This window comes from Cryptomeria japonica, chromosome 9 (assembly GCF_030272615.1).
Source record: "Cryptomeria japonica chromosome 9, Sugi_1.0, whole genome shotgun sequence".
In the NCBI taxonomy this organism is placed as follows: domain Eukaryota; kingdom Viridiplantae; phylum Streptophyta; class Pinopsida; order Cupressales; family Cupressaceae; genus Cryptomeria; species Cryptomeria japonica.
Genome location: NC_081413.1, coordinates 285,698,765 through 285,720,902, shown reverse-complemented (window position 1 = coordinate 285,720,902; position 22,138 = coordinate 285,698,765). Strand labels below are relative to the sequence as shown.

The following is a 22,138-nucleotide window of genomic DNA, read 5'->3' as shown; positions in this document are numbered from 1 at the left end:
AGGTGTAAGCTAGTAGTGGCTCAACCAAGCACTGAGGTCATCATGAAGAGCACCTGCTTCCGTCATTGCCTCCTGCATATAGCCTGGCAACCCTGGCACATCCTGTCCTATCACATCCGGCACATCGTGCACCCTGGAAGCCTCTGGCACATCGTGCACCATGGAAGCCTCTGCACTCGCCAAGGTCTCCACCCGCGATGGTGTCATCGCTATCGTCACCCAAGGCTGCCTGAAGCTAGGAACTGGCACCGTGGTGACTACACTCATTGTCTCGAATGACTGCAGCATCGCCAACTGACAAGTCTCCGGTGGTGTAGAGTGGACCTACACCTGCGATGCTAAAATAGACCCTACTGTATTTGCCGATTCCACCACCTCCCTCAACCCCTGTTCCTCATCGACCACTACCAGATGCGGCGACTCCCCCGTCCGTGACTCTGCCATGTCTTCGGTAAGTGCCTTTGTGGTTGGGGTTGGTCCCAGTGATGCTACCTGTAGCTGGATGGGGCCAAGTGCAATTGGTGTGCGGCTCTGCCCAAATGCCGGAATAAAGGTGCCGGCCACTCCAGATGTCATCACAGGTGTGCCCATCGGTAGCAGGGGTGGGGCAAAAAGGACCCTCTCCTCCGTTGCCCTGCTGCTATCATCCTCCTCATCTTCCGCTTCTGAATCCTCTGTACTACTGCAATCCCTCCCGCTATCAGGTTCCCCCGAGGCCGTATCTACCGCCCGCTTCCGCTTCGTGGATGAGTGCCCAATGTCCAAGTGTCTCCAATACATGATAGGAGGCTCACTCGCTGCCAACGGTCCTTACGGTCGTACCTCCAACTCTGCCTCCAGCACTGCTTCCCGCGTGGCCTCCAAGAACAACCCTATAGCATAGTGGGGCATATAGAACGTGCGATGCTACATCGTCAAGAACTCATATATGCGCTCTGCTAGTAATGCGGCCCAATCATACACAATGCCATTCATCAACCCATTCATGAGCATAATCTGAGGGAGGGCTATGTTCGACGCCCTACCCGATCCTATCAACCTGCTCTTAATGACATCCATAATGCACCGCCAGTGGCCCTCTGCAACAAAGGTCTTGCGGATTCCTCATCCATTCGTGGCATTCGCCACGCTGTCCAGCTCTGCTGTCGTCAAGTTCCTGGATATTAATTTAATCCAATACTTCTTCTCCTCCCGCTTCATCTTCTTAGCCTTCAGCTCTATTTTCTTGCCCTGTCTGCCTGGAATGCCAAATACTCTGGTAAAGTCCACCGCTTTGAAGGATACGGTGACATCCCTTCCGATGTACTCGAAAGTACTCGTGCGTGTGTCTGCCGAAGGTGTCCACCATGAACCGTAGGGCACCCTCATACTCACGGATAGGAAACACGGGCATTCGAATAGCCCACTCCACTTCTGCCTTACGGAGGTTCTGCTTCACCAAATCATTGTCGGGAGTGTCCTGCCACCATTTCCAGCATTCCGACCCATTCAGGCCTTCAAAGGTGATATTCTGCGGTGTTAACGTATTTTTCCCACTTATGGCAGCTTGTGGTGCTTTCTGCTTTTGCTTCTGTCGAGCGTTGGCATCCATGGTGTTGCCTGCAACACGTACGCCTGACGATAAGACCCTGGTATTGCTATCCATCTGACTGCTACTGGAGGAAGCCTACAACTGTTTTTTCCAACTCCGTTTCCCAGCGGATTCCATTCCCTGATTACCTGGTTACAGCCGTACCATTACGGAACCACCTTAACTACCTCCTCCTGCGTGGCCGTGTATGCCTTCGTTGTTGGGCGGAGTGAGTTGCGTGGTTTACTCCTTGCGTGGGCTGCATATTTTCTTTCCTTGCGTGCACTGGCTTTATGTTTGTGCGGGTTGTGTTTTGCGCTTTGTTTGTGCGGGCTTTATACCGCGGCGGTGTCCACCGCCGATGGTCCACCGTACGGTGGTTCCACCGTGACTTTTTAACTTTTTCTCTTTTTTTTTACCGTACGGTCCACTGTACAACCGTACGTTTTTCCACAGCACGGTGGTCCCACCATCGGTGTTACCACCGCACGGTGGTCGCACCATCGGTGTTACCACCGTCGGTCTTGCCACTATACGACCGTATGTTTTTTTTTTTATTATTTCTTCTAGAGGTTCCGGGATCGGTCGCCCGTTCGTGGTACTGTTTTAATTTCGACCCATTGACGATGTTTGGTAGCTCCTTCCCGTCGAGTGTCCACAATTTAATCACCCCATTGGTATCGATTTCGCGTACCTTGAAGGGCCCTAGCCACCGCACTTTAAATTTTCCCAGTTTGATTTCGTTCCGTAAACTTCATTCGCCGAAGATGCTTGTTGTGCCAGACCTTCCGTCTTTGTTGGGCTGCCTCTGTGGCCCATTGTGCCATCGTTCTTTTTTCGTCCAACTTTCTTAAGGCATACAGTCTCTCCCTCAAGCTCTCCATATCCCCTAGTCTGTTCTCTACTACAATGCGAAGGCTTGGCACCATGAATTCCGCTGGCACCACCGCTTCTTGCCCGTACATGAGTTGGAACGGAGTCTGACCCGTGGTCACCTTGTAGGTCATTCTGTAGGCCCATAGAACAAAGGGTAACTTCTCCTCCCAATCTTCCTTTTCTACTCCGCAGGACTTGTAAATTACCGATACCAATATTTTGTTTGTGGCCTCGACCTAGCCATTGGCACGTGGGTAGTACGGGCTCGATAATGAGTGAAAAATCTTAAATTCTGAGGTCAACAACCGTATGACATGGTTCACGAAGTGGCCCCCCCGGTCACTAGTCAACTGAATAGGTATACCATATCGCGTAATAATGATTTGTTCGTAAATAAATTTAGCCATGCTTACTGCGGAGTTATCCGGGAGTGCCCTCGCCTCCACCCACTTAGTTAAGTATTCCGTTGCAACCACAATGTACAGGCACCGTCGTGTGCGGCTAGCCTTAAGAGGCCCTACAAAGTCGACTCCCCATCGTTCGAAGAGTTCCCGTGCGTGCGACGAGTTGAGGGGCATGAAGTCCCGCTTCAAAGGTTTGCCCGCCTGTTGGCAAGTGTCGCACCCCAGGACCCACTCCCTGGCGTCGTGATGTACGGTTGGCCACCACAGTCCTTCCAGAAGCACCTTGCGGGCTGTAGTGTCTGGGCCCATATGTCCACCTGCGGGTCCTTCGTGTGCCTCCCTTAATACGCTCGAGACTTCTTCCTCCATGACACAATGCCTTAATACCTAGTCCGCCCCCATTTTGTAGAGTAACCTGTTGATGAGCGAAAAAGTCCTGCTCCTTAATACAAGCTTTCTCCGTTCCCCTGGAGGCATACCCTCCAGGAATCGGAATGTCGACAAGTACTCTCCAATCTTCTTGTACCACGAAGGAAGTACGGCTATTTGGAAAAAGTGCGCATCCGGAAAATCATCATTTACTCCCTCTGGAGGTTCCCCTGACTTAATCCGGGACAGTTGATCGGCTATGACATGACTTCGCCCTTGTCTTACCACAATTGAAAATGTGAACTCTTGTAGTAGCAATAGCCAACGGCTTATCCTCCCTTGGATAATAGGCTTGTTTACCAAGTACATGAGTGCCTGATGGTCTACGTAAAATGTGAACGGTGTAGCCAATAGGTAATGATGGAATTTCTGTACGGCATAGACCATGCCGAGGGCTTCGCGTTCTATGGTACTGTAGTTCTTTTCAGCCTTCGAGAGCAACCTGCTGGCAAAATAAACGGGGTGGTCCAACCCATGTCCTCCTACCTGGGCTAATGTAGCCCCGATGGCATAGTTTGAGGCATCCACATGAACGTGGAATTCCTTATCCCAATTCGGGTATGCCAGTATGGGTGCTCCCATCAACCTTGTCTTCAGATCTTCAAAGGCCTTGCTCTATGGCTCTGTCCAGATGTATGGTTCCCCTTTCCATGTCAACCTATCCAACAAGTGGGACACCTCAGCGAAGTTCTTGATGAACCTCCTGTAGTACCCCACATGACCAAGGAAGGACTTTATCCCCGTGACGTCCGTAGGAGGTTCCATCTTTACACACAATGTGTCCAAGCAATCTTCCCTATGGTACCATGAATCTACATTTCTTCGGATTGAGGGCTAACCGTGCCCTCCGACATCTCTCTAGGCACTCCCTGAGGGTTTTTAGGTGGATGTCCTGTCCGCTGTAAATAGACCAATCGTCCAGGAAGGCTTTGAAGTTTCCCACCGACATCTTATCGAAGATGTGCAAGATGATGCGCTGAAAGGTGGCAGGTGCATTGCATAGACCGAAGGGCATTCGGTTGTATGCATACACACCGTCCTCCACCACGAAGGTTGTTTTCAACTTATCTTCCTCTTCGATGGATATCCGGTTGTACCCAGAGAACCCATCCATGAAGGAATAGATTTCATGTCCAGCTACTTCCTCCAAGATGCTGTCAATGAAGGGTATGGGAAACAGGTCTTTAATAGTGACAGCGTTCAGACACCGGAAGTCTACACAGATCCGGATCTGGTTGGCCTCTTTCTTGAGGGAAATCACAATGGGAGACACCCATTCGCTTGTCTGCGCTTTGAAGATTATGCCTGCTTCCAACATCCGCTCAATTTCGTCGTTCACCCGAGCAACATAATTCTTGTTCATACGGTAAGGCCGCTTCCTTACCGGCTGGGCTCCCAGTACCAATGTTATTCAGTGTACACATAACTCTGGGGGCACGCCCTTAAGGTCCTTGTACGTCCATGCAAAGACATCCTTGTATTCCAAGAAAATTTTGAAGGCCGCCGCTTTCAACACTGGATTCCAGTCATCTCCGACAAGGATGATCTTGGGGTCACTCGTCCCCCCGAGATTTGTCTCCTTTAAATTGGCTTCCTGATATTTAATGGGCTCCCCCTTCGGGAATTGGTGTGTCGGCGTCTCATTCACCGAGGCCTCCCCTTCCTTGTACTCGCCATATTTTGGGGGAAATATATCTGGTTCTTCCTCGATGCTCAATACATTGCATGAGGGTGTAAATAATTCATAATCTCCCATTTGCCAATGGAAGAGGCCATTCAAGGAGTCCCCGTCGTCCCCTGAGCATGCCTCCAGTTCTAACACCCCTTCGTCACTAAGCTCCATGCGGCGTCCGTCTTCGCCCTCCCCCAACTAGTCTCCCTCAGATTTCAAGTCGAAGGAGGATGCCAACTCCTCACTCACCATCTGCATACGGAGATCAATCACGTACTTCCTCCCCACCTTTTCCAAGGAAAGAGTATTCCGCTTCTAGTTATGGTTTGCTTTTTCTGCAATGAGCCACCCACGCCCGAGAATGGCGTCATACCCTTTCTGCTTTAGGGGAATTACTACAAAATCCAGCACGAATGGCTGCGTGCCAATCATCACTTGCTGGCCCATGAGGGTACCAAGGGGTTTAATCCCATGTTGATCTGCCCCTAGTAGGTTGAACGTGGGGGGCCACAACATAGGCTTTCCCAGTTTTTTCCATGTGGCTTCTGGGAGCACATTTACTCCTGACCCTCCATCCACAATAGTGTCTGTCAAGGTAGTCCCCAGTATGCCCATTTCTACCACTGCCGGTTGGCGTCCGCTGTTGACTACCAACAACATGGGGTCGACGGTGGGGCTTAGGACCTCCCTTAACGCAGGGTCGGCTGTGGGGCTCACGACCTCCCTCATTTTCACCTATGAGGGTACAAAGTTTAAGATAGCCGTTTTTAACTACGGCATGGTCTCCAGGAGGTCTTGTATTCTCACAGGTACCTCCATCTGCAATATTTGCCGTAAGATTTCCTCTTCTCCCCTCGTCCGTGGCGGATTTGAGGTCTGGTGGCTGTTCTGTCCTTGTGCGGCCATTTCCTTTGTGATCTTGTCTCTTGCTTCCGGCACTCTCTCGGTCTCCGTGTGGGGATTTGGGTATGCACCCTTTTTGGCCTGCGCCCTTGTGATTGCCAACACTTCTGCTTTTGTGGGTTCTATGTTTAGAAGGTTTACACCGGGCTTCGAGCAATTTGCGTCCTCATGGTTGCCTGGCCCACACCATCGGCAGAGGTGCTGAGGGGTGGCTTCCTTTGCGCAATCACGGGCGAAGTGCCCCACTGATTGCAAGCCCTACACTGGATCATTGGCCGACCCTTGGCGTCATACTGGATCCAGTTTCTGTTATTGTTATTGTTGTTATTTCTTCCGCCGTCGCGTCTGTTATCCCGGTATCCTCCAGATGATGTCGTTGTGTTAGTTTGTTGGCCCCTACCCGCTGGTGTGGATGTCGTGGCCTGCTCCATGAACAGCACCTGGTTCATTTGCGTACTTTGGGTTTTCATGTTGTATGGGCACTCCTTGGTGGAGTGTCCTATCACTTGGCAAATCTCGCAGAATGCTTTCTTTGGGCAAGTACCCTTTGTATGCCCCTCCTCTTTGCGCTCAGTGCACCATATGTCCCCTTCAGTCCAACCAGTGCTTCTCATTGTTTTGAACTCCCTCCTCATTCGCTCCATGTCTTTTTGGAGCGCTTGCACCCGCTTGCCAGCCTCGCTGTCGCTGCTACTTTCCTGTGAAGAGTCATCCTCCTCGAACGAGCTATCCTTCTTTTTTTTCTTCGATGTCTTGGTCTTGCTCTCGAGATCCATCGCTCTATTGTATGCATCTTCGTACGATGTCGGTGGAACAATTTTCATCTTCTTTCGGAGGGAGTGTTTCAGTCCCTCCACGAACCATCTCTTTTTCAACCCATCAACTGGTTGACTCTCCATTTTCCCCAATAGTTCCTTCAGTCGCCGACTATAAGCTCGGACAGTCTCGTTCTTGTTCTGCTTTGTTCTATAGATTTCGGCGACTATTTCGTTGTCATCTCTCAGGAGGCAGAACTCTATCCCAAACTCCTTCAGGTCGGGCCATGTGCCGACTTTGGCCTTATCCATATCTGAGTACCAGTCTATGGCCACTCCCCTCAAGGTTGCTGGGAATTGTGTTACCCATTCGTCTTGATCGGTAACACCGTTTGCTGACCATATGGTTTCACACATTCGACAATGGCGGACGGGATCTTCCTTCTCGTCGCCATTGAACTTCGGTAGTTTTTGTTTACTCGCCATTGATGGGGGTCATCTCCCCTGAGGTGGCTGTGGCTGTGTCTGAGCCCCTGCACCGCTCCCTCCGGCGCCGGTGGTGTGTCCTACGTGGGTGACTGTGGGTACGGTGTTTTGCCTGTCGTGTGTAGCACCTACAGCCATATGGTTGTCCTCCCCTTCGTTCTCACCCGTGCCCACTCCTGGCTCCCTTTGGTGATCCTCACTTCGCGGTGTAAGGGATAAGTTTCTAAACTGATCCCGAGTCTCCTCGACTAGATTCCGCCATAACCTTGTTTCCTCCAGAAATTCTTCCTGGCTCCCACCCTACAGTGTTCTGGCGACGCGTAGAAATTTCCCTCGGCTTCTGTACCCTCCGTGACACCTCCTTGGTTTCCTTCGGGCCACCCTTCGGCAGGTCGTCCTTCAGCAAGTTGCCTCAACCTCCGTCTACGTTCTACTTGTTCCAGAATTAAGGCCCTCTGCGCGGCCTCCCACTCGTTCGTTTCTGCTTTTTTATTTCTATCTTTATTCAATAGGTTGGGCATTAAATGCCATACATTTCCATAATTCACAATACATAAACCAAAACACGTCTTTATTAATTCATTTCATTAGATAAAACTCGTGTCAATGACACTTTTATTTGAATATAGAAGGTTCAAGGTTCAATTCCTTCCTGGCCTGGCGCCATCCCGTTCCGCTTTCCGTCGGCTGCTATCTTCATATTGTTGAAGGATTTGTTGGCGTCGCTCTTCTTGGGCAATCTCCTCCAGGCAAGCTTGTTGTGCCAGCGATGCCTGTGCAAGCAACTGGGGAAGATGGTTCATCAACCGATTTACTGCCAGGCTAACCTCCAGCACTGTCCCCACTACAGTTGGTGGGATTTTCGCCTCCGTGGCCTCTCGTCGGACATATGTCTCAATGGCTACCTGGAGCAGAATTGAAAATTCCCTTGTCGCAGTGTCTTCTCCGTTGTAGAGCTCGGTTTGTGCGTCATCGGTCTCTAGGTTTATCTCACCAATGGCTAGGCCCATCGTGTCCGTGCGCCATCCACGTCTTCCGTTCTCGAGTACGTCTAGGCAACGACGCCCAATGTTTACCCTCTCGGGTGAATAACTTAAAGTACACAGATAAAACACATAATGCAGAATAATAATGCCATAGATATCAGATAAAATATCAGAGATGTTATTCCATTCATAATCCTCTACACAAGTTACATTCGGAAGTATATAAAGATGCCGAGGGGGTGCGAGCGCCAACCGTCGCACCGCAACTGCCATCCCTCGGTTGCCAACTAACCAACACAATTACAACTTAATTAACTAGTTTTATTTCCGTGTACAATATTGCCGCCAACATCAGTAACAAGCTTTTGAAAATACGAGAAAAAAAAGTAACTATTTTCAAATCAAAGCCCAACCCTAGCTATGATTTGGAGAAGAGGTGGAAGAAGAGTAAGGCTTTAAGATGTCCCTTCCCCTTCCTCTCACCTCTCCTCTCCTCTTTGCTTGCACTCCTTTTATAGCCACCCATAAGAAGGATTCTTAGGGTTTGTCATGGATGCCCTAGATCCTATGTTGAAGATGATTTCATCCAAGGGATGGGATTTAATCCTCTAATGGGAGGAAACCTAAACCCTTTAATTGTACTTTTTAAATTAATCCTCATGTTTTAAGTCATAAGGGGGCCCTTCTTCTAAAACTCTTAAGTTGTTGACATTGTGCACTTTATAAAGTCACTTTGTAAAGTGAGCTTATAAAGTGTACCCCTAACCATGTGACCCTTGACCTCCTTCTAACCTAAGAAAACATCTTGGGACACCAAGGTGAATCAATTTGGGATTCCCTTACTATGTAGGGTTGGGTGTGACTACATTGGGGTGTGTCAGGTGTCACCCCTTGACAAGAGATTTTTCCATCTCTTCCCCTCTTTCATGACATGGTCACATCATCATTCCTTGCACACAAACAAACATTGTGTTGCTTGTCTCATCATAGTGGTATCAAGTGTTGCTCACTTTCAACAACACTGATAAATGTTAACAACTTAACACACTCAAAAAAAATTGTCAACCATATTTTTAGGGTTTTAATTTGGATAAAATGTTTTCGGCACCAATTGGGCTATTTTGTCCTTATCTCCTTGAACAAGTTTCTAATGTAGCCATAAGCATTGTGTTTGAAGTGGAATTACTTTCAAATTGGTATCTTCTTTCTTTAGAGCTAAGAACATTCAATAACTAAACAAAGAATAAACAAATACTAAGGCAACCTAAAAAAGGGCCCTTGCCCTCTATCCAAACATAAGAACTCCTAAAAAGAAATAGCAAAAAATAGCCATGGCCAAACATAGTTGTTTGATGCATGAATGTCCTTTGTGATTTTGACTTAGCTCTTGTTCTAAATTTTGAGGGATCTTCTAAAGAATTTGAACCATAGGCCGTTCTTTTGATAAATCCATAAAGACTGTCAACCCATGGAAACTAGACAATTCAATGCTCTGAATCCTGGCTCACCTTGTAGACAATGTTGTGCCTTAAATTGGTTTAGATTGCTGACGTAAGTTTGAAGTTGTAATGCAAATTTCTATATGACAGCAACATATCAATAGTCTTCAAACTGAAATTTATAAAGTGATTTTCTGCTGATGAATCATTGCAATTATTTTATTTGAATGCTGTTTTGGGAGTTATGCAAACTATTTGATGAAATATCTCTGAGTTGGAAAGGCAAAAAATACGTAGCAAACAAAGCTGCATATTATATCCACATTGCTGCTTTATCGGTAATCCTCAAAATAGTACTTGCTGTAAACATATCCCAGTCCAAGTGTGAACATTTTTTTTTGTGGTGATTGAGGGGGAGAGGGTGATGGAATGCAAAATGTAAAGTAATAGGGTACAATAGCATTTAATATAATTGAATTAGTTTCAAAACTTAAAAGGAATAAGTCTCTACCAACCATTTCAACCTTTCAAACCATATCCCTTTGTACTTATATACAAGAACCTTGACCCTGATGTAAAGCACAGCTGTGTAAAGTCAAATGTTCTATTCTACTTATGTGTGTCTATTCTTGCAGACAAACATGCTTGTACCTATGAATAGGTAAAAATTTACCGTTTCAATTCATTATGAAAATTGAACTTTCTTTTTCTTCTATGTACAGTAGATCTAGAATAAATTGCTTAAGGGGCATAAGCTTAGGTTACAGTTTCTTGGCATGCCAACTTATTTGGTTGAAAATTAAGTTCATCCAAGAAGAAATGAAATCCATTTCTTGCCAATTCACTAATGGAATCTGTGAATAGGATGGGCAATGGATCTTTACAGTTTCAGTAACTTCTAAAATTCTCATAGAATTGAAGACAACAAGGGTCATACAATCAATCCCATTTCCTTCCAAGAAAAATTTGATCTCTAGAACCTTCAGAATCTATTCACACCTTTTAAAAATTTAGTAAAATCATTCTGGAAAAAATCAAAGAAGAACTTGTGTTCTGCTTGGAGCAGCATAGCAAAAGATATAAGTCCTAGAGAGAGAGGACAGAAACTATAAGCAATAGCTATCAAAAGATATTAGTAGTGAGACAAGCCACAGAAACCCACCACTACTAGATAAATCTTTAAAATTTGATTTTCCTCTCTGGAACCTCTCTCAACCCCTATTTATTGAAATTTCTATCCAGTTTGAGCTTGATAATATATGATCAAACAATCTGCCAAAAATTTGAGGGCAAGTCCACAAATATCACCATAATAAACTAACAATTATGCATTATAAATTTACTCATTTCATTCCCCTCAACTTCTACTAGTTACTAGTTCTAACTAACAATTCAAATTTCAGGCAATGGTAAAATTACTTGAGCATGGCTCATCAGAGCTTACAAATAATACAAACCAATTAATAAATACCCACATCATCTAAAAATGGCATTCATAAATAAGAAAAAGCGAAATCCAGATTACAAGATGGAGAAAGTTGACCTGTAAATGATCTATTATAATGCTTCCCTGACTTGGCCAACATTTTTCCGGATGCTTTTTTGGCAGTACAAGTGAAGCTTCACTTGGAATCCTGCAATACTGCAATATTCTTTCTACTGCAACCATACTCTGTTCAATTTGACAAATACAATACACCAGAAAGAAGATGCAACCATTGAGTGAAAGGCCATATGAGAGTGATAACCCTACATATTCTGCCAAAAAACAGGATAAACAACTTTTGAGGTCACTATATCAAGAACTGAAATCATGTTTATGTTCATAAATTGGAATTAGCTTTATATTCTATTCTATTAACTTGTAAGTACAATAAACAAGTGCATTTATAAAAACTTGAGAACAAACAACACAGAAACCTAAAAGCTGGAAATCAACAAACCAGGTTTTATAATTCCTTTTGGAAGGAGAACCAAAAGTAATGCTGAGGAGCAAAGGATAATGTTTCCAATACTTTCAATACGAAAACCAAGCCATTCACTGGCAGCAAAATTATGAAAGTCGATACACATATTTGTGTCAACCAACTTATTATTAATAAGCCTGAACCTTTCCTCATGGCAAAAAGCACGAATTGTTGTAATTCCAGTTAAAGTTTCAGAAAAATTGGCCATAATAGGTGCCGTTGTAATTGAGTCCAAACGAGTGAGTTCCCTTGATGTGCTAAGGTAATATTTCTGCATTTGCAATACATTTAACACATAAGACGCCATCTTCATAGAGTAAGAGTCCTATAAGTATCAATAGCAGAGACAAATACAGCATCATTGGGTAAAAGTCTCACCTGTATTTCTAATAGCTACTATAAAAAATTTATGTTTTCACTAACTTATTTATCTAACTGCTCCGTTACACTAATATAATATAAACAATTAGAAAATCATCAAAAATACCTTAAATAGAATAAAATCATCTTTATTTCAAAGTTTGGTTGCTAAGATGATTATGGTGGAGGTACCATATGTAAGTTCTAGCGCATTTAAAAATGGTCATGTTATTTCTGAATTCATCATTCTTTAGCTTTGAAGGTGAAATTTAAATGACCAAGTTGAATATAACTATGGGCTATCCCTTGTTTCCGATTGTAATTAGCATATTCAAGGAGGGCTTTCATAAGAGAGCTTGAAAAGATACCCATTAAAGCTAAGTGGAAGAGATTTGTAGATGACACGAATGTTCTTTGGGATCATGGTAATGACAACATTAGTGAATTTCTCATACACTTTTATAGTATTTACTAACAAAAACAATTAACAATTGAATGAGAAGAAAAGAGTTGAATCCATTCTTGGATGTGCTTTCTAGTACAAAAAAGAAAGAACCTTTCAGCACCAAGTTTACTCAAAAAAGACACATGGATTTGTACCTAGAAACAGATTCACATCATCATTCTACATAAAAAGTTGGTGTGTTGAAAACATTGGCTAATAAAGCACTTAAGGATTTCAACGCGTTTGGAGAAGGATCACCTCATGAGGATGCTTAAGAAGAATGGGTACGAGGAAAAAAAGAAAGTGGGAAATAAATAAAAAAGAGGAGTACCAAGACTACAAATGGAAGGCTTACCTAACTTACATAAGGAACAATTATTTTGTAAATATGGCACACACCATTTTCATTTTTTTGTAAATTAAAATCCTAGATAGGCATTTCATAAACCAAACAAGCATTGAAAGGTTGTAAATTATTTTTAAAAAATTAGCTAAAATGGCCGAGTCTACCTTGTTGGACTCGCCTAGGATTGGCAATCCTACAAAGTACTCGGCAGCTAAGTCTCCCAAACTCATCGAGGGTGACTTGCCAAGGGACTCCCCTAATCTAGGTGAGTCCTGACAAGATTAGTAACACTGATCAATTGTTACTACTAAAGGAAACAATGTTAATTTGTAATGCTCTCTAGCACATATTAATATAAACGATGGCATTGGACTTAATGATAATGCACTTCGTAAACAAGATAGTGGATATTTAAGACAAAAAATGAAGACTGATTAACTCTTGAATTGGCCATAATTGTGTGCCAAACCAAAGTCTACCATATTCTTTTGAATAGATGTATTAGTGACCATCGAGGCAACATTAATAATTATTATATGTAAAATGTTGCCTCTAGTAGTTACAGCCTTGTACTTTTTAATACGTATTAAAGCACATCTACCTTGAGTTGTAAATGTTAGCATGAAGTCTCGATCCACATACACCAATAGTACATTGTATATCTTATTCCAACTGTTTATAATTAATAGATTCTCTTATGTAATCTTATTGAAAAACACACAGGTACAACTTTAAAGAAGTAAATAGAGGCAACTATCTCCTTTTTCTTCTGATATGTCTTCTATGCAAATAATGGTTGTTGTATTATACATGTTTTCTCTTCTTCAATACTAATTTTTAAACATTGTAAAAAACATTCAATATCATCCATGAGTTTTCAACAATTATATCTGAGCATACTGATGACTGCAAAGTGGTGGCATCCTCTTGTCCATTATCACTAAATTGATGTCAGTTGCTTGCTGCTTCAAGCAAATTTTGTGATGATCAATAATTAGCACATCAAAAATAGGGTAATACTTGGCTGATTCATATAGTCATGCACATTGTGTCCCTACTCACAACACATACAACAATGAGTCATGGGATGGCCACATGCATCGTAAGGGATGTGTCTTCTACGGTCTACCACCATATTAATTCTGAGGAAGATTCTGGTGCTTCTATCACCTCTTTGGCTTCCATTGTGTGGATAGTAAATTATGATCTTTCTTCCCCTTAGATTAAAAGAGTGCTGCTTTAGAGCACAATTTATAACTCAAATAAATTTGTAAAACTGATTATTCAAACAATTGCCATTGATATGGCCCACAATAGGATAACATATGCACCAAATTTCTCCTCTTTGGTGTCAAAGTTGAAAGCTGGAACATTTGAGCATTAAACATAGTAAAGCTGATATCAATTACACCATATCATGTTCATATTAGATAATTTTAAATGCGATAACAAATGTAATGAGCCAATTACTAAATATGCATAACATTCAAAGTGTTCAAGAACCGGATGCTTCTAAAACATGCAAATCAAAACTAAATAATCATGCCACTGTCATATGACATCAAGAATTAAGAAGAACATTGTAGTGGAGTCCTGAATCAACACAGGTAAGTTGTTTTTTGCTGGGTGAGATATTTGTTGGCTGAAAGTCAAGGCTTCTATCTCTATTTGATGGATGTTTGCAGAGAAACAATATTTGTTGTTTAAAATATGAAGAGAAAAATGGCAGTTGAGAAGGAGGGATACACCAAATGAATAAAGTGATAATAAATATTAGATAAATCTAGTGTTGTCACCTGACATTTAAAAAGATTCTTTTATTTCCTTTATAATGTTTCGTATTAAAAGTTCACATTTTTTAACTTTGTTTTTAGAATTTTATTGTATTTGTTATGGAGTGCATACCCTAACTAGGGTAATGTACCCAACGTGTTGGTCTGCATCAGGAACACCTAAAGTGCAGCAAGGGGTTGGCTTCACCCCCTCGTACCCAATATGAGTAAATTTTGGCAGGGTACATGCAACCTGGCAGCCTTGGGCAAAGTATTACTTAAATATTAAACTTAGAAATCAGCATGATAAAAGTTGTTTGTGAAGAAAATGAGGGATTCCTTGTTTCTTAAGGATGCAATTTTCAACAAGAATCCCATCCAAATTGTCTTGATCTTTATGGAACTCAACAGTTAGAAAGTAAAAAATAATGATGGTATTTGATCTAGTTTCCCTGACCTAAATATAAGAATAAGGCTCCTTAATTGACCTAAGACATGCTTTAATTCTTAGTATATTGTTCCCACTTAAATCCTCTTTCTAAGTTGCACTTTAGGCTAACAAGTAAAAAGCGTGCATGACATATTGTTATCCCTGTATTTAGAGTGGGGCTTAAAGTTGGGATAACCCCTACAACATTAGTCCTCTTCGTAGTCCCAATTCTCTAACAGTACGCTTTTCGAGGAATGCTTTAGTTGGCCCCATGATGGCATTTGATCTAGTTTCCCCGACCTAAAGATAAGAATAAGGCTCCTTAATTGACTTGAGACATGCTTTAATTCCTAGTATATTGTTCCCACTTAAATCCTCTTTCTAAGTTGCACTTTAGGATAACAGGTAAAAGCGTGCATGACATATTGTTATCCCAAAATTTACAATGGGGCTTAAAGTTGGGATAGCCACTACAACATTAGTCCTCTTCGTAGTCCCAATTCTCTAACAGTACGCTTTTCAAGGAATGCTTTAGTTGGCCTCACAATTCTGCCTAGTCTCCTCGAAATACGTGAAATCCTTGGTCATTATCTAGTCACCTTTTTGTGTCTTTCTTTATATTTTGAGTCATTTTTTTCTTTTTGTTTTTATTTTAAATTTTTAAGACACATGTGAATCAGGTCTTAGGCACGAGATTACAAGTATTTTTAGTTTAAAATAAAACACATATGTAGAATCGGGTCTTAAACCCGAGACTACAAGTGCTTTTGTTAAGTTTAAATAATATACATATGTATATTGAGTTCCATAACCCGATAGGCATGATTCCTCTTTTCACACATTCAACATTTATGAGACTACAAGTTGGGTTTTATAAATACCTTTTTCGGTCATTCTTTGATCATTTTGTTTTCTTTTCTTTGCATTTTAGATCTCGCCTGTGAAACGACGCAAGGCAAGGGTTCCTAGTGGTCTTCATATCATTTCATCTACATATCAAGTATTTCCTTTGTTGTTATTTTCTGTTGGTTAGGGTTTTCGTGTCAAGATACTATTAGGGTTTTGAATCCCGTTATTATTTTTTATTTACTTGTATTCCTGTTGTATGGCATGAGTCGAGCATTTCGCCTCGTCCAACACCATACATTGGTGTTGGGTGAGACAAAAAACCCAAGTACACATTCGTTACAATCATTACTGTTGGAACAAAGCCCTTCACACTTGTGATCAGGTCTTTAAGACCCAATTACAAATAGACCTACAATCACAACTTGTAATTGGGTCTTAAAAACCCGATCACAAGTCACCATAGCAAATACTAAGTTGTAATCGAGTCTTACAGACCCAACTACATGATGAGTCTCACCCTTTTGTAATCGGATCTGCAAGAGCCGATCATATCCTATGATTACAAGTCAACTTGTAATCGGGTCTTAAAGACCCAATTACAATTTTTGTCTTCATTGTCGATAACAACTATATGAATTGTAACCGAATGTTTAAGACCCAATTACAACTCTTCTTTTGTTGTCAAACACATCATTTGATTTGCAAACAAGTTTTTATGAGCCGATTGCAAGCCTTTATTGGTTCTTTCCAAGATTGTTCATTAGCCTTATGTTTCCTTTTCCACTTGTGATGATGACATCAACCCTACACCTAGCCCATGACCTCACTTGTAAACCATTTATGTTTGCACACACAATCTATCAAATCCAATAAGTTGAGGCATTGGTCTTGATAAGTGCAATACCCCATTCCAGAAAAATTGTCATGGAGCTTTTTGTGTCACATGAATATGTTCTAACACTGTGGCCCTTCCACCTTAGCTTTGCAGATCCAGTTTCAATGTCCAAAGAGCCAGCTTCCACCCTTGATAACAAGATGAAATACAAGTACCGGAAGTGCCAAAACAACGTCTCACCTTCTTCAATGGATCCTAACATTGAGGAGATCAAGGATCAGAGATAGGGCATGTTGATATGTCCAAGTTTATCAAGAGAACTAAAGAGCAATAGTCATCACCAGGCATGCAACAACTTCTCAATAGTCACATTCACCTAATGTCATCTTTCCCAGTGGCTACTTTGGAACCAGAATATGTTCTTGCCTATGCATCTCACAAGAACAAGAATTGGTAAGAAGAACATCAATACCAATTGGCTTTTGAAGCCAAGAGCCACGACCACCAGATGGCCTAAGCTTTACCAGAGTGATTTTAAAGAGGAGATTAATGACATGATTACTCTCCTCAACAGGATCAAAGGATTGAAGAAATCCAATATATTTGAGACATGGATGTACAAGTACATATCCATCATGAAAAAGCGTGTTCAACAGATCTTCTGGGGTGAACAAAACAGTGATGCCTTGTGTGAACAACTTTCACAGGTGCCCGCTACTCTCACCTTCTATATGAATCCATACTTGGTCTACATCACAGCATCTTTCAGGCAGTTTCCTGGTCTTACCACTAAGGGTGCCAAAACAAAAGTACTAGTATGGACATATTATGACCAGTTGACCATGAAGACAAGCAGACATTATTATAGAAGGGTTTAGGATGCCTTTTATGGTATGTACATGTTTTCCTTTGACAGAACACTTAAGAAGAGAAGGGTATTAGAAGCTGCATGGAAGAAGGTCAACAAGTATGGGTACCTCTTTTTACAGTTTCCTACCTTTACATATATGAGAATATGCTGCTTTGATGATCATCCGTATATCCTCTCGAGGTACCCCACAGATAAGATTATCCTGATGGAGCTCGGAAGGCAGATTATGGTTGTTCATGCAAAGCAATCGGCTGCTCATAAAGCAGGTTTTCTCGTATCTACTTAGAATCCTCTTTTCATTGGGAGGTATTCATTGACAACCTCTACCAAAGCTAAGGCTATGGAAATAGAACTTCAGGAAACCAAATTGAAAAAAATTCAAGATCAGAAAAGATTTTGATTACAAGGGTATGAAAGATAAGATAAAGAGGATTTTCACTCACATGCATCGCACTGAAGACATTTGGATTGATCTTTGCACAAAAGAAGACATTAGAAGAATGGATTATAGTATGCTCACTTTGGAGCAAATTGTTGATCTAGATTTGGCTAATGTCCAAGAAGGCATGGTAGATGATGAAGAGGTGGTTGATCTAGTCTACGAACAACAGAAGATTGTGAAAACTCCTCTTCCTCCCATTCACTGGTCTCAGAAGGAGTACATATCCATCAAGGAAAGGTTTCAGCCTATTTTGGACAATACCAATGCCTAGTTGAAAAGCAAAGGCATAAAGTTGAAGAAGTTTAAAACTAGGTCAAAGGATGCCTCTTCATCAAAAGGGACCAAGATTAAGATCACTATTGGAAAGGCCAAGAATAGGACCTAAGAAGGAACACCTGTTAAAGGGAAAGAACAGATTGAAGAACAAGATGATGATCAAGGTGAACAAGATCAAGAAGGAAAAACATAAGAAGTCCTAGTTACCTTGAGTTCAAGACCTACCCCTCATGATATTTCTCAGGTATCTACTCCTGTAAGTGTTCCCACGTCCCCTTTAGACACCAATATTGATGCTTTTTCCACAGTAATGGTGACTCGTCCAGACTGTCTCTTCCCCAGCCACCGAGTCTATCCTAGATGCTCCACAAGATAATCTAGATAGTGTATTTGATTCTTACACCTCATATCCAAACTTGTCTGATATATCTACTTCCACTATCATTGATTTTGACAAGTTCATGTCTGAATCCATGTCTCATGTAACAACAAAGCATATCCCTGTTGTAGTACAAACTGATGCCCCACCTACAATGTCAACTATAATGCAAACATAGTCTACCCCTTCACAAACTATAGTTGAAAATACTCAAGTTGATTCTTCTGATCTTCCTTCATGGCTAAGAACAATCACTCCTAAAAGGAAGAAGCAGGAGATCTCACCAGATGATTTTAATTTCAAGCAGCTTTTTCCTGCCAAATCTAAGGTAGCCAAGAGGGCCAAGACTGTCTCAAGGGTCAGGGTAGATAAAAATAAAATGAAATATGCTTAGGTGGCAGAGACAACTTTGGACAAGCCTGATGAGGAGATGCAACCCACGGATTATAAAATCACAAGAGTTGAACTTGGAAAACAGACACATGATGGTACCAAACATGACGTACAAGAGTTTGTGGCTTCATTGATTCAAAGGTATGATGAGCTTAAGGAGAAGAAAGATCAGCTGAAGGAACAAAATGAACAGCTTGTTTCAGTGCTTTTGAAAATCATTAAATCCACTGAAACGGTTGATCCATTGTCATCTTCCATTGTCGAGGAATCTATCAAGAAGGCTGGGAGGGCCGAAGATAAAGGCAATAGATTCTTGGGCAGACAGGCTATTACAACAAAACACTCAACTCGTGAAGGTAACTCTTCGTATGTTGAGGGGTTTGGAAGAACTTAAAACCAGCTTGAAACACACACATGAGGCTTTGTCTCAAGACTTGCAATCTCAGGAAAAAGATCTGAAGACTAGGCTCAAATTTACTGACTTCAAACTGGATGTATTGTGTTACTTCGATGTCTTATCTTCCAAAAAGCAATATGTTGAGTATAAGGAACTCATAGCCAACAGAGCTTAAGTTACTGAATATTTGATTAAAGATGTGGAATCATCCCTTGAATCATGTGCTGAAGATGACCAAGATATTCTTGCCAAATTTGAAAAAGTTTCCTGTGGATTAATAGATGAAAACAAGAAGTTGCTGTCAGAAGATACAGCGTTTTCCAGATTCAGTTCCTAAGGAAATTGAAGCTGATCATTTGTCCTTTACCTCTATTAATAAGTTGATAAGTCTCCAAACATTATTGAATAAAATGCAAGATGTTATAAGGAAGTACGAAGTTTCTTTCACCTGTTACAGAGATGTTGTCACTAGAGTTACAGCTGTAGCAAGCAACACCACCGGGCCAAATGATGATGAGATACAAGCCTCATTACACAAATTTGCAGAATTCATGGCCAAGAATGAAGATCAAGATGAAGCACCCCATAGTGCTTAGTCATTTTTCTATGCTTTCTAGGAAGTAGTTTTGAAGTTTTATTTTGACATATTACATGCACAGCTAGAATATGTAATTACATGTCACATTACAAGTCAAAATAGTTTAGGACTTATGATGTTGAATAAGTCAAAGTTAGTTAGAATTCTCCCACCTTTATCTCATAGCCCCTCACTTATATATAGGAGGGAATGTTGGCATATTTGTCATTGATGTCAATTGCAGTATGATGTGCTTTCAGTAATGTGTTTGCAAATTTGGCTTCAGTCTGCAGGTCTACTGTGATGTCAATATGATGAACATAGATGGAAAAATATGATGTCAATAAGGGAACATAAACAGAAATATGCCACAGGACTTAGATTGGTACCATTCTGTTTTTATTTCTAAATACATGCAAGCAACAGTATTTAATGATACCTTCATATAATATGGTTACCAGATTTGATCAATCATGAATTGCTTTGCCTGATTGGTGACTGTTATAGCACATACAAACAGATAATATTCAACTTCAGATCAATGATTATTTTCAGTATATCATCGCCATTGTGCCTCCTGCTGTCAAGTTGTATTTCTTATAATAAGAATAGCATTTGGTACAAATTGGTTTAAGTGTTAGTTGGAACCAATAACTGTTAACTGTCTGCAGTTAAGCCTTGTGAATTTTCTCATATCATTATCAGTGTTTAAGTAATGTCTTCCTCAGAAAAGTAAAGAACTTTAAAATGTATAAAGAGGGATTGGTTATGACTACCAAAGCCATCGGCGGTAACTACACTTCAGACAGTTAAAACTTCCTAACCGACAAGGAAGTTAAGAGAGTTAGTAGTCCCTTATTGATTGCAAGGAGAGCAATGTATATAGATTATTAAATGTGATGAAGGGTGGTTGATTGTGAGTGCACATATTAATGTGAAGTCTGAAAATTAGTATGTGGTTCTAAGTTTCTTGAACAAGATAAGTTGAACAGTATTTGCTTATTGCTTGTATTGATGATCACTACAATACAAAGGAAGGGCTGTTGACAAAACCAATGCATGTGAGAAAGAAAGTTCAAATAGGGTATTATTTATTATGCTATGTTTCAGACATTCAGGTATAAATGTAACAATTTTGCAGACCTTTGTTTTGTGATTGGTATTTTCATAACAGCATATTCTACAGAAGATTATATGCTTATCTGTGACATTATAACAGTGACAGCATTGCAGATTTAATTTTCAGATTGTTGCCTGTGACAATAGACAGTATTTTGAGGAGTATCGTTTGCAGGTCTTTCTCAGAGACATATTGATTTCCATTTTGGTTTATTTTGTTTTCACTATATCATCCTTGCAAATATACAGAGGCATTTGACATCCAAATTAGTCTCTCAGTTTTTCAATACATTTCTCTTCTATCTATACAAAGATGTATTGATGTTTCAGGTTGTCAAAGTACATTTGATCCTTGAAGTGGTAATTAAACATATTTTGTAACTGTGTAGTTCCTAGAGTCGGTGCTCTAAGATTATTGATTTGGTGCTCTAAGATTGTTGAGTTGGTGCTCAAAGGTTTTGAACTGTGAGTTGGTGCTCTTAGAAAAGGGGTTTGGTGACTCCTTAGGGTTGGTGCCCTTAAACATTGCAATTGAAGTTTCAATTGTGAGGCTGGATTAGGACAGTAGATCCTAGCAGCATTCTCACCGTGGTTTTCCCATCCTGGGTTTCCACGTAAATCTTGTGCATCTCTTTTCATTCCTTTCAGTTTTCAAATTGAAGCTGATAAAAGTTTAAGTTGCTTAAGAATTAATTTGATAAGGATTGAAGTTTTATTTACTACTGATTCAACACCACCCCCCCCCCCTATCAGTAGTAAACCTGTGTTCTAGAGGGAGTTCTTTGTAAATATTTATCTTTTATGCATGCAAATATAGAGACTTCATGTTTTGTTCTGTAAATTTGATTCCTAAAATTAATAAAGAGAGCATTGAGTCTTCAGACTTTCGGTTGAATCTCTGATCATATTACAACTGTGTTCTTACGTCAGTGTGGAGTATTTTCTGAATTAACTTGGGATATTTGTGAGATTGTTGTGGACATTATAAAGGAGCTTTAATCCGATTTCTTGCAGACTTTGTGCTGCAATCTTGAAGATTAAATTAGTTAAAGTGCTGTTATCAAGAAGAATTTAGAAGAATCTGTGCTTTTAATTCTTCTTAAATATACAAAATTTTAGAGTGCATTGTATTAAGAGACTTTGAGCTGTTATATGCTGCA

General features: G+C 41.2%; 1 protein-coding gene across 5 annotated transcripts in view; it reads right to left on the bottom strand.

Moving 5' to 3' along the window:
- Nucleotides 1-22,138, bottom strand: part of LOC131042140 (putative ABC transporter C family member 15) — a 216,200-nt gene that overhangs the window by 116,118 nt on the left and 77,944 nt on the right. For all 5 annotated transcript variants that reach the window (XM_057975462.2, XM_057975461.2, XM_057975460.2 and 2 more), the window contains 2 exons: nucleotides 11,464-11,758; nucleotides 11,064-11,278 (listed from right to left, as the gene is read on the bottom strand). In XM_057975462.2, the coding sequence (XP_057831445.2) occupies nucleotides 11,064-11,278; nucleotides 11,464-11,758 (510 nt within the window). The remainder of the gene's footprint in view (nucleotides 1-11,063; nucleotides 11,279-11,463; nucleotides 11,759-22,138) is intronic.